The sequence below is a fragment of the Monomorium pharaonis genome, chromosome 9 (assembly GCF_013373865.1).
Source record: "Monomorium pharaonis isolate MP-MQ-018 chromosome 9, ASM1337386v2, whole genome shotgun sequence".
Lineage (NCBI taxonomy): Eukaryota > Metazoa > Arthropoda > Insecta > Hymenoptera > Formicidae > Monomorium > Monomorium pharaonis.
This window is the reverse complement of record NC_050475.1, coordinates 17,809,093-17,821,824: the sequence shown is the minus strand read 5'-3', so window position 1 is coordinate 17,821,824 and position 12,732 is coordinate 17,809,093. Positions and strand designations below refer to the sequence as shown.

Here is a 12,732-nt window from a genome sequence, read left to right as displayed (position 1 = left end):
ACCTGCGACTGTGAGAGTGGCGTTCCTGCTCGGGACGGATCCAGCCTTATTCCGCGCGACGCACCAATATACACCGCCATCCTGCTCCTTCTTGCCGTGCATCACCCGCAGAAAGAAGAGGGATCCCGTAGGCAGCAGGACCCGATGCGACTTGGCGTCCCCCGGCGACGTCTGCACGAGCTCACCGTCCTTGTACCACTCTATCACCGGTTCGGGCTTACCCTCCGCCTTGCAGTTCAACGTCACCGGCTCATTTTTCGCGACTATTATGTCGGACGGGTGCTCGGTTATCCGTGGACTTTTCAGCTGTCCTGAAAGCAAAAAAGGGAAACGGAGGCTCTTTAGCGGATCTCGCAACGACGTGCCGCGTGTCGTGTCGTCTTGGCAATCTAATTAGTTCAGCCCTTCAACCCGGAGATATTTTCGCCGCGCGACGACGCGAGAGCATCGCGCGTTCTCTCACGTTGAATTATATATTTCACCTTGAAGAAAAATAAATGAAACGGAGACTAATTTCGGCTAATTAACGCCTCGCATTTATTTCACGACAACAACTCTCCGCCGCGTTTAGCCAAATAATTTTATTCAGCCATATATATCCGCGCAAGTAAATTCATGTTGCTTAGTTTAAAATAGAATCCCTTTTAAAAACGAATTCTATTTAAGTTTATGTTTACAAAGTGTTGCTCGCCATTAAGTTATGCTAATCGAAGTCTATTGAGAGGGTCAACATATCAATTTTCCGCGTCTGGTGTACACCACCCTCTCCCCCTTCCCCCTCCTCTCACCCCGTCTCGAGACACTACGTACAACACCGAGATCGTATAAATTTATTGGCACGTTGCCAATATTAATCTTTGGAAGAAGCTGCCGTCGTGCCAATATTAATATCACGAAGCCGCTGTTTATGTACTCATGCGATCGAACGCCTTTCTTCGCCGCGCGAGCGCGCGGCCATGAATTTTCTCCTCTTGTTTCGCGCTGACTATCCCTCTATCCTATCCTCTTCAGTTTCTCAATTTTGTATGGAGCGGCACCGCGCGCAAAAGTGCACCGTGATCTCGTTAATTTTCAAACACCTGGTCGTAAACCAGCTCAGAAACGAAAATTAAATCCGGCTTCAATCCGCCTTATTTTTAAGCACCGGTCTCGTAAAATTTTCAGCGCTTAATACTCGTTGTGAATCGCGCAACGCAAAGAGAAGAATGGAAAGTTTGCGCATTTTAAGTACAGTAAAAACTATGTTAATGCAAGCTGTAATTTGTGTCAACGCGGCGGCATTAAATCCATGTAAACTCGATTCGGCATATTTACGAGTCACCGCAATTAGCGGCAATATAGAATCGCATTACTAGGAATTAATGCAAATAACGCCGAAACGTTTGCCACGCATATGGAGATCGTATTTCTAGCATTAATTAATTTTAATTCAATTATTCTCGTTTTTATGCGTGGACGAAGTGATTTATCGATGAATACGATATAACATGTGTTTTCATCATACGCGGTGTAAACAAATCATAAACCGATTTGCCGTGACACACACACACACACACACCGGGGAACGCTGTTCCAGCTCGGCTAATATTACGGCAGCATCTCGCCGTGACGTTTTATAAATAACGAACGTACGAATTATGCATCACAATAACCTCGAATAACCTGCGACAGCGACGTAAAAGAGACGAGAGAAGCAAAAACAATTATTTTCAATTAGATTTATTGTTTCGCGTTAATTATTAGCGAACTTTTATCGAGCGCCGACGTCCACATTTTTCCGTTCCTCTAAAAGAGACTTTTCCAAAACACGTTCGTCAATCTTGAGAGAGAGAGATTGATCTCACATCCCCCCCCCCCCCAGAACCAATATCTCAAGCATATTCCGACCCGAGTAGAAAACACTAATTACCGCGCAAGTAATCAAATAAGAAAACTTATGAAATAACTATAAATTTTTTAAACACACACTGTCCGCGATAGGATCGCGACGTTAGTTAAAAAGCGCGATAGTGTGTCTCGATAAAGACTCGGCGTCACGAGACTGCACAACCACGCCGTCCAACGTCGGGGTGGGAGGTAGAATGATTCCGCGGCAGTTTTTCCACCGTTCGCTCAGTCAGCTAGCCAGAGATCGTCGCTTTGACGCGCACGCATGTACACGTGCATCATCACGTACGCGCGACTCTCGCCTAATGCACGAAAGTCACACACGCGTTGTGACTTTGTATGCGTGTGCGGTGCGGGTGTCCTATTTAGATAACTGAATTATGGATGAATTATTGGCCGCCGGTGTATACGTAGTGCAGGTATATAATTTGATAATATCGCCGCCTCTGGCGTCCTATCTCCGTGCCACGAGATTTTGGCTCGGCCGTGGTGTATGTCGCTCCGCCGAACGTCCATATGCATTATGCGTGCCCGCATATATATGCACGTGCGTGTGTACGTATACGTGTGCACGAGCGGCGCGGTGACGCTTACATTGTTGCGCTGCGCCGCGCCGCGTCGCGTCGCGTCGCGTCGCGTCGGTGTGAGAGCGGAGCAACGAGCAGCCCGGGTATTAGTCATCGATAGTGGCTCGGATTACCTGTGGTTACACGCATTATTAGATAGGCGCACCGTGCTGCTACTGCTGCTGCTAGTCGGGGCATTCCTCTGCAAAGTGCCCCGGCTGCTGCTCGCGTACACGTGTATTAATAAAAGGCGAAGCCGATAATCGAATGACTTTTACGCGGAGAGAAACGATTCCTGCGAAAAGGGGAAATTCGAGAATTTCCCGCTTCCTCTCCCTTCCCCCCTCCCCCCGAGGAGAATAGTAAATGTGATATTGAGCGAGCAGTGGTAATTTGTTGCAGAAATAATGTGATCGTACATTTTATCATTTATAATGGGTAATTTCTCTCTCACTGTCGGATCGGTAACTTTAGAACGGTATATAATTTAAAATATATTATACAGATATAAAATGCAATCATTGATAAATTAATGGCTTTAAGTATCTATATTTTAACTTGCGAGATTTTAATGTAACGTTTTTAATCTAATTCTCTACATTACGAATATGAAAAGATGAAAAATGCAGGCTTTTAAATATGATTAATATCAATATTTATAAAGGGGAAGAATTCCGAACAGAATCTCCATTGTAAAATAATTGAAATTGAATCTCCGCTTTTTTTTTCGTAAATGTCGCACTATCAGTAGATTAATTTATTTTCAAACGCAAAAAAGCGCAGGTGCAATCTCCCGGTCACTAATGTGAGTAAGGAGGAGAAGCACAGAGGAGAAGCAGAAAAGTGACGAAGCAAATTACACGGGTGCACCTATTATTAGCCCGTTATAAAGGCCACGGACGTTTTCTTTCTTTCTTGTTTTTTTTTTTTTGGCAATATAGCCTCGCTCGTGTAAGAAATTGAGACCCCGTCGGAATCAGAAAGCGTACGGCGGCGGATGATAAAAAAAAAAGAGAGCTCGATAACACAAGAGGCCGCTTAACTTCGGCCGAAACAAGAAGTGCTATCCGATACCCAACTATTTGTACCCTCGCGTCGAAGTTTGGCAATTCTCACTCTTCCACCTTTAAAACGGCGTAGCAATTTTTTTTTTTTTTTTTTATTAATTTAAGCGAACACGAGTATCCTCTAATATCGCGATTCATCGTCGATCCCGGTAGCGAATTTAAGCGTGTAATTTCGTTGATTAGACAGCGATTGATCTTTAAATTTAAATCGTCAAGAGTTAAATTGGCCGCCGGTAATTTGCTCCTTTGCCTATATGAGCCCTTTAAGCGACGTACGAGTAGGGTCGTGCTGTTTGCAACTCATTATCATACCAGTTTCCACTTTTGCTATCACTAGGACACACCGTCTGTGGAGTACGCCGTGCGAGAAGGCCAACCAGGCGTCATATTCACTAGTCATTCGCCTCGTTGCCATTGTGTATTCACTTAGCTTTCTCGTGCGTTCGTCGCGCAAGGTTAACGCAAACAGAGCCCCGACCTTTTAATACTTTGTTTAAACAGACGCGAATAAATTATTCATGTAAAACGGGAAACGATCGGGATTTTTTTAACTTTTTTTATTTGTTAATTATACTAAGAAAAATTAAAGGCTGATTGAAAAAAAGATCTTTTGTTAACTACACCAAGAAAAATGTGATATTAAACGTTGAATAATTTCTCACCATTAAAAAATTTTCAGTAATTAAAAATATATTGCTACTACTGTTATGGCGACTATAATTCTTATATGAAACATATTTTCATCAAAAGATTATTTTTCAGATATCACGTTCCGATTCAAAACCATAAATCAGAAAGGGTCTTTTTATAGTTTTTGTGTCGCTGAAAACAAATCAAATCCGCTAACGAAATTGTTCTATTATGTCACACTTTTTAATTATTTTAATTCAAAAACAAGTGGCACAAACGCCATTTTTAACCATTTTAAATCCAATTTCATTAAATCAGAAACGCGATAATGACACAATTTCATTAGCTTAATCACTTTCAACTAAAAATCCATTAAGCGAATTACCTCATCTAGTTCGTGATCTAAAAAAAAAAAAACCCGCTCAAATTTGTCGGACAGTATTTATACAGCTGATTACACATTCATATGTTTCATTTAATTACAATTTTGTTTGTGTATCGTGCTTGAAGACTTACAGACGTCGTTTCCCGCATACCAAAATGTTACGGCGCGGATCCCCAGTTTAATGTTACTTTCCTAAGTCCGTAAAATTTAAACGAGGATCCGAATGTGCTCGGGATGTCGAATGCCGTTCTTAACATCGGTTAGACATCCGGCACCGGGCGATGCTGCGTGCACGACGCTTAATCCTTTGTTTGAATTATTCAAAGGTGCATGTTGGCAGTGGGGTAACATGCGCCGAGCATTTTCCGAAAAGAAACGGACGCGCGCTTTATATGCAAACGAAACAAACTACGTTCGCGGTATACCCCGCGTGTACCCCGGGCTCCGCGGGAAAGTGACTCGACGACGGAACGGCGTCGGTAACGGCGTGTACCCACCGCACTCCGGAGGGACAATCCGCGGTTAACGAATAACTTACGTTACATTCAATTTTCCGAATTTTCCCCGTGCTCTCCCTTCCGGATCTCGAAATTGCGCGTGCACCGCCCCACGTGCGACAGCACCCGCCGGTTTCCCCACCGCCATAATCGGATTTCTGTCGTTGCTCGTGCAGAATCGTTCGATATCTATAAATCAGCATAGCGCTAGGTTACGCCAACGGCGAAGATTTATATTGGTCACGTATACGTGTACATATATATATATACACGCCACGTTTATCAATAAATTGCATCTGTGTGGTACTCCTTGAATCGTTAAAATAAGTAGAATTTATTTGGCGCCGAGAAATACCGTCTCGCAATTTGCGAAAGAGCGTCGTTAAAATTTCAAGCCTGATATTATTGAGCTATTGCTTCTGGTAAAGTACTAGAATTGCCGTTCATTTACGAGCTATATTTAAATGTTAAACGGATTAAGATCGCAAGCCGTAACGACTAAATTCGTCTCGATCCGCGTGACTGCGCCAATAATTTATGCATCGATGACTGAGTTGGACGGCGTTAACCGATTATTCGCTCGGTGTACAGGGTCGTTGTACAAGATATGCATATGCGTCGTAAGCGGCTCCAAGGTCTTCGGAAACGTTTGAGAAAATACTCAGCTTCAGGAAAAGAAATCTACAGAGAAGTATATTAAAACGGCAATTAATTTAAAAAGACTAGAATTTTATCTCGTATTATCCGAAAAAAATAATAGACATTAAAAAAAACTACCCCTCCCGTTTACGTAAAGCGCGTTTTTAAAAGTTACACTAGATACTTGAAAAAAAAAAGAGCAACACGATCTCCGGTCCACCATTTTAATATAATCATGCGGAATGAGATTCCGCTCTGTTCCGTTATTCGGCGTTAAACGAAACAGGTATTAAATTTTATGCGATTGCGGGACTCTGTGAAAATTAAAGCGATCGAAACGAAGAATTAAACGCGGATTTCTAACCCCGGAGGTCACCTGTACACGCGCAGCAACAATGTCGGCGACTTGGAAAACTCACCACGTGGATGTGACACGCGCGTTGTTCATTTCCTCCTCTATTTCCGATGGCGCCATTTAAATCGCAACTGCCCTAACTAACTGGAAATCGAAGTCCTGCACCGCATTCCCGTCCTCAAGGGGTATGCCGACAGAATGCGCGCGCGCGCCTATGTATGTGTATACGTGTTTATGAAAGAGGAAGAGAGAGAGAGAGAGAAAGAGAGGGGAAGGAAGAGAGAGAGAGAGAGAGCACCGAGACCAGTTTGCCACGAAGTTTGATTTGTCCCGAACAAACCCGCGCGAGAGGAAGAGTCCTATCTATCGGCATTAATATATACGAGAAATTGCTCGAGAGAACCAACGAAAATCGATGGGCGCCATTAAACCTAACAAAGAACTGCTTGGCGTTCGTGCGCGCCCAATTGCATAAGCGCGGAATAATGCAGTTTTACACAATGGAAACACGAAATGAAATTTGCAATTATAAACGGATCCATCGTTTATACCCTCATTTCGCGTCGCCGTATTGTACCATCCATCATTTATATTCGCGTACGAGACATCGACTGCGATACGTAGACGTAGAATTGTAGTATCGCGCTCGCGCCGCTTAAAAAAAAAAAGAGGGGAGCGGGAGGGAAAAAATAGCATTTAACTTTGATTTTATTAAATGCTCCGAATTCGCCAAAAACCAACAATTCTCATCAATTCCGAGTTAAAACGAAATATGTACCGCCCGCAGGGCAGAATGCACAGAGGGGAGGAGGAGATGGAACAAAGCCCCTTCGTCGATTTTGATTAATTTTTCGATATTTTGCCAAAATATCGCTTTTATTTTTTTCTCCCCCCTTAAAATATCTAAAATTATCACGTGATAAAATGTAAATATAATATATCAAAAGCAAAATATATTAACCCGGCGATTCGGATAATAATCTCACGGAAATAATATCCAGGGAAATGTAATTTATTAGCTCACCTCCTCCCCCTTCCTCCCTTTTATGGCAATTGTCGCAAAAATTCGCCGATTGCGTTACGCATCGAAATACCCGAATTTCGCAGCGCCGCCGCCGCCGCTTTGTCGCGCGCGGGCGACGCGGGATTACAAAATCGACTCCCGCGCGCCAATCGCGAATTTTAATTTCGACGCTCGCTCGCCGCCCCTCCCGCTGAAAACTTTGTTTTCCACCCCTCTGCCCCGTCGCTTCTCCGCCCGCGGCGCGTAATTACATTACACCTACGTCGCAACAGATGTCATCGCCGTTGATCTATTAAATAATGTGATTTATGGGACGACGCGTTTCTCCCGGCGTATGTATCTCGCGCTCGGATGCTCTACGTGGCGCGGACCCCAAGACTCTCGGACGCGTCGAGTCGAGTCGAGTCGAGGCGAGTCTTTCTCTCTCTCTCTCTCTTTCTCTCGACTCCGTTCTGGCCCTTTTTCTCGCGTATATCTCACAGGCTGCATCGCCGTTCCCGAGCCGCAAACCCTGCGCGCGCGTATGCACGCCCGCTCGCTCGCTCGCTCGCTCGCCCGCTTCGCCACGGGCTCCGCGCGCGCGATTTTCTTTTGTTCGCCGCGCGTCGTCGTGCAGAGAGACGGGAAACAATGGCGGTGTTCGTGGCGAAATTAAAACCGCCTACGGACTTTTCATATTTCGCCGACGAGCCGAGTCTTCGAGCTCTCGTGGCTCTCTTGCGCTAAATCGCCCCGAGGCGTTTCATTTCTGCAGCTTCTCGCGTGTATCAACCGGGAGAGTCATGTATGTATACGCGGCGAGCGATATCAGCGTGTGTGTGTGTGCGTGTGTGTGTGTGTGTGTCGCTTTTTCTTTTATGAAAACTGTCGAGATTTTCGAGTTTATTTCTCGTCGACGACAACGTTGATACAGTATATTTAGGAATTGCGCGAATACTCTGTCGAAAATTTCAAGATCATTTTGTAAAATACATTATGAAACCGCGATTACGTTTCAAAAGAATGTTTTTCCTTCAGTTTTTCCTTCGGAGCAATTAAATTTTTGAAAGATCTTCTTTGTCTAAAATTAACCCTCTTGTTTATCGCATGTGAATCCAGTGCGCTTGAATACATCTCTTATAGCACGATTTTATTCGCATCGTGAATATTAATTGTTTACAAAGTTTAACGGAGAGCGAGAAAGAGAGAAAGAGAATAACGTGAAAAACAGCATTTTATTCCGTATTCTCGTGTCAGACTACTTTTTTACTTATGTAAAGTGGTTCAAAAAACTTCATCTTGGGGAAAAAAATGAAACGTAATATGATTTAATTACCCTTGAAACTTCAAGGAACTTTCGCAGATACATCGAGCACGAAATATTTATGTTTGCACTGCTAAATTTATGATTTTAATATGCAAAGTATATGTAAAAGTCCTCCGTCTAAATACAGACGACGAAAATACGAGCGAAATGGAAATGTATTCGTTAAAGTAACTTGGGGGATATTAATAAATTTATATCAGACTCTAAAATATTCAAAGGAAATGGTGAATATTTACCTATTGTACGCGCATCGAAAATTACTTACAACTCAATGTTACCTTCTCTCGTTCTCCCCCCCGTAGCAATATCACGCTTGTTACCTTGTAGCGAAAGGAAGACATTCCGAATGTCGGATTTCGTTAATAAAGCGCGATTTATTGTATTTAGTTGATTTGTTGCCGGAAGGCAGCGCGATTCAATGGAGGGTTGATTCGTCCGGCACAATGGAGCTCTTCAGGTTTACCGTCGGGATAAAAACCGAACTCATCTCCCGTGGCGAAACGTACGTACGTACGTACGCGGGCGCCGGCCGGCGGTGGTGCTGGAGCCGGGAATATCCGCCGTCCGACAGGAAGGAATTGCGTATGCGACTCCCGACAGCCGGAGACGTAATATTCTCATTGTCGGTACATAACAGGCGCCGGGCACTTCCGCGCGTTTTACGCCGCGAGGGACGGCAATCGATAACTTTTTAAAGCGGATAGGCCGCGACGCGCGCGCGGAACCGACGAGCCGAAATATATACGCGCGGACGTGGCGCGTAAAATAGAAATAAAGTCGACGTCTTTCTTCCCTCGCTTTTCCACCGTCTCCGTGGATTCCGGGGCGGAATCGTAAAGCAATACTAGTAGTACCACTTGGCGTATCTAACGGTATCGCTACCGGGTTTCGCAAATGCAATTCCGAATTCCGGACGTACTCCGATATTTGGATATCGCTGGGCCTGATATTGGAATATCCGGATGATTCAAGCGACTTGAATTCTCTGAATATCGCGCGCGAACGAAATTTTGTCATTTTTATCTCGCGAATAGACAGAATAGTAATGTCAAACATGTAAAATTCCGCGCATTTCTCGCTTGCCTATTTTTATTATTAAGAGTGGAAAAAAAAAAACCCTGAAAATTCTCATCGTTTGAGCTGGCCGTGTAAATTGGACGGCAGATTGGGGGGAGGGGGATCCGTTAAAGGATCCGGCATTAAAGATAAGACCTGGATGGGCGAGCTTGGGTTTCACGAGCGACGGTATTACGGCGATTCACTAATCGATCGCGGCATAACATTAATCCCCAAATAATATGATACAGTCGAGTGTTTTCCCAACGGCCGTCGTCGGTGTATATCGCTATATAGTCTTAATAGCCATTCTACTCGTTGTACGTCCGATGACTTGGCGTATGGCGTCACGACCGCGATGTCAGTATTGATTTACCGTCGGTTTGGTGGCTCCGAGCCGCTCTATCTCTCTCTCCCCATCTCTACGGTCCCACCTCTCTCCCATGCTGTCTCTCGCTGGCGCTTATCATTCCCATTCGCTCTAATTCGCCATTTCCTCCCTTGTTCTGCCGCGGTGAGGAGAGAGGCCCCGAGAAGTGGGAAGAGAGGCCAAAGAAAGACCGTGCAAGCCAGCCGTTAGATCGATCTACCCCGCGGAGGGAGGGAGGACAGAGCGGCTCTCGGAGAGTGCCCTCACAGATTGACGGTAGTTTTCTCCCTCTTTCTGTCTCTCTTTTTCTCCCGTCCCGTCCTTTTAATGCTTGATGACGACGATAGTGGCTACCACGGGCGGAGGGAATAGCTGCACGATGACTCGGCGCGCGCATTTCACGCGCGCGCGACTCGAAAGAAAGAGAGACGGCACGAAGACCGGCTCGCTCCGCGGCTAAATGCGTGCGCGTGCGATCGCACGCACGTGTGCGTGCGCGTGGGTGCATCGGTAGGGGGATTGGCCCCGAGAATGGAAGACAGACGGGGAGAAGGAGCAGAGAGAAAGGGAATTTTCCTTCTCTCTCTCTCTCTCTCTCTCTCTCGCCCTCTCTTGTGCGCGCGCGCTCGGCAAGCTTCCAAAAGGATCTTTTGCCACAGAAATACTTAATTACAACGCTGCCGGTAGTTTAGTGTGATTTTAATTTGGTGGCGGCGACGGTTCTCTCTTTCTCTCTCTCTCTCTCTCTCTCTCGGTGGCCCCCCCCCCGGGTTAGTTCCACTTCTCGATCGTTATCTTCTTTTGTGCGTCTGAAATTATTACGGTCGCGCGGCTACGTCGTCCCGCTAACGAACGGGCTGATTTCTCCGAGAACGAGTGGAAGAAAAGACGGCGGCGGAATGCGCCGCGCGTCGCGCGCAATTAGATTTAAACGGGAGATCCGCTTTGGAAAAATTGCTCTCGCTTTATCGACCTGTCAGCGGATCTATCTCGTTACAGATTAATTCTTCATAACGCAATTAACTTCAACACTTTATCTCTGTAGTGGTATATATAAATTCGTTGTTTTTAATTGATTTTCCCATTGGTTAACAGCATTATGTCGATCATAATAATAGCGGGTTATAAGTGATGTTCGATAATCGAACGTTTCATAGGGTAATAATCCTTGTGAAAGATATCGGAATTTTCTACCGGAATTTTTGCGGAAAATGCCGGAGCTGCTGACGTTGTTCTTTCGGGTTCGTAGAATGATGTTATTTCATAGCCTTGGGCTGAGAGAGAGAGAGAGAGAGAGAGAGAGAAGTTGAAATATTTATACTTAAATTGACCACAGGCAAAGTATTCTGGCATTTTTTGCACGAAAAATGACAATGAAAACTCGAAAAGTTAATTAAACGTCATGTTTCCACGTGATTAAATTTTAGATAAGAAAAATGAGAATAACTGTTGAATATGCAGCGTTGATTAATTTGACAATTACGAGCATGCTTGAATCGGTTTCTTTTGTTAAAATTGAAGGAAAAAACATGAGAGAAAGAAAGAGAAGAGAGAGAGAGAGAGAGAAATTTTGCTATCTGTCCATATGTAATTTTTCACTCTCGCGAGATATTGTTATTTACAGTGCAAGGGGGACCAGGAGAATCTATCGCGCAACGATTCATTGTACTCTGGCTGACGATATCACGTAAATGATTAATTGAAATATTGTTTTACATCGTCGAATACGCGCGTCGCACAAATCGAGCTACGACAGGCGCATAAAAAACTGCGAAACTCCAGTCAAAAGAATTCAAAGTGGCGGTTGATATCTACCCGATATCGATTATCGATGCCTACCCCCTCCCCCCAATGGACTTCGAAATACTCGTGCCCGTACTCAATTGCGTATTACGGATACCAATACCCTCCGATTGCGTATTATCGATATCCCTCTACGTGCTTCGAGAGCTTTAAATCCGTGCTTAAGTTCATCGATCGCGAGCTCAATAACGGCCGAGACAGAACGAAGTGTGCAACTAATGCGCGATAAAATAATAATCTGTGAAAAATGGGGAATTTTTGAAGGCAGACGTGCGTTTCCAACTTGTCAAATGACCAGAGTTGCAAACGACCGGTGCGTTGCAACGTATGGAAAGATTAATGTGGACCTCTCTTTCTCTCCCTCTCTCTCTCTCTCTCTTTCTGCTTTTTCTTCGTATAATATTCTTAATGTACATCTAAAACATTTGTTTTCAATATTTTGAATATATCATCTTATATATATCGACTTATTTTTCTTGTCACCCATGCTTTAATCTCGTGCGACGCATCTCGACGACGCACGCTAACGATCGATCGTTGGCAAAATCACCCGGTATAAGGAGCAGTCACGTTCCAAGGAAGGGTGCCTTGTGTGCGCACACAGTTGCCGTTAGTTCGAAGGGACGGAATCTCGCGGCGCGCACCCTTCGGGACTCCTTCGACGGGGTCGCCGAAACTTATAAAAAAATAAGACCGTTTCAGGGAGACTAACGCACACGATCGTTTCTCGGGAAAAGGGCCCCTTTCTTGTCGCGCGGGGGGGGGGGGAGGGGGGGAGAGCTCATCTCTTCCCTTCCGCCCACGCTGCCGAACCCCTGCCACCCTCTTGCCTGCCTGCCTGGCTCCTCTCTCGCACCCTCTCTTTCAGTGCGCGCGCACGCATACACCTGTACCTAAAATGGCGATGGGTGGAAAGAAGCCGCTTCTCTCGCTCCCGCGTACTCTCTCTCTCTTTATCTATCTCTGTCTCGCTATCTCACCGCCCCAGAAGAAATTGTCTTACGAGGCGCGCTCTTATCGATCGTGCGTTTTCCCCCTTGCGATTCTCTTCTCGCACCCCACATCTTCGGCCTTTACGGTCGAGAAAGGGAACTTAACGGGGTCGAAGACACCTTCGGGCCGTACATCTTTCACGAGTCCTGCCGTG

At 45.2% G+C, this 12,732-nt stretch overlaps 1 protein-coding gene across 1 annotated transcript in view; it reads right to left on the bottom strand.

Moving 5' to 3' along the window:
* Window positions 1-12,732, bottom strand: part of LOC105834058 (roundabout homolog 2) — a 99,690-nt gene that overhangs the window by 75,386 nt on the left and 11,572 nt on the right. Inside the window, exon 2 of the mRNA XM_012676271.3 lies at window positions 3-311. Within this exon, the coding sequence (XP_012531725.1) occupies window positions 3-311 (309 nt within the window). The remainder of the gene's footprint in view (window positions 1-2; window positions 312-12,732) is intronic.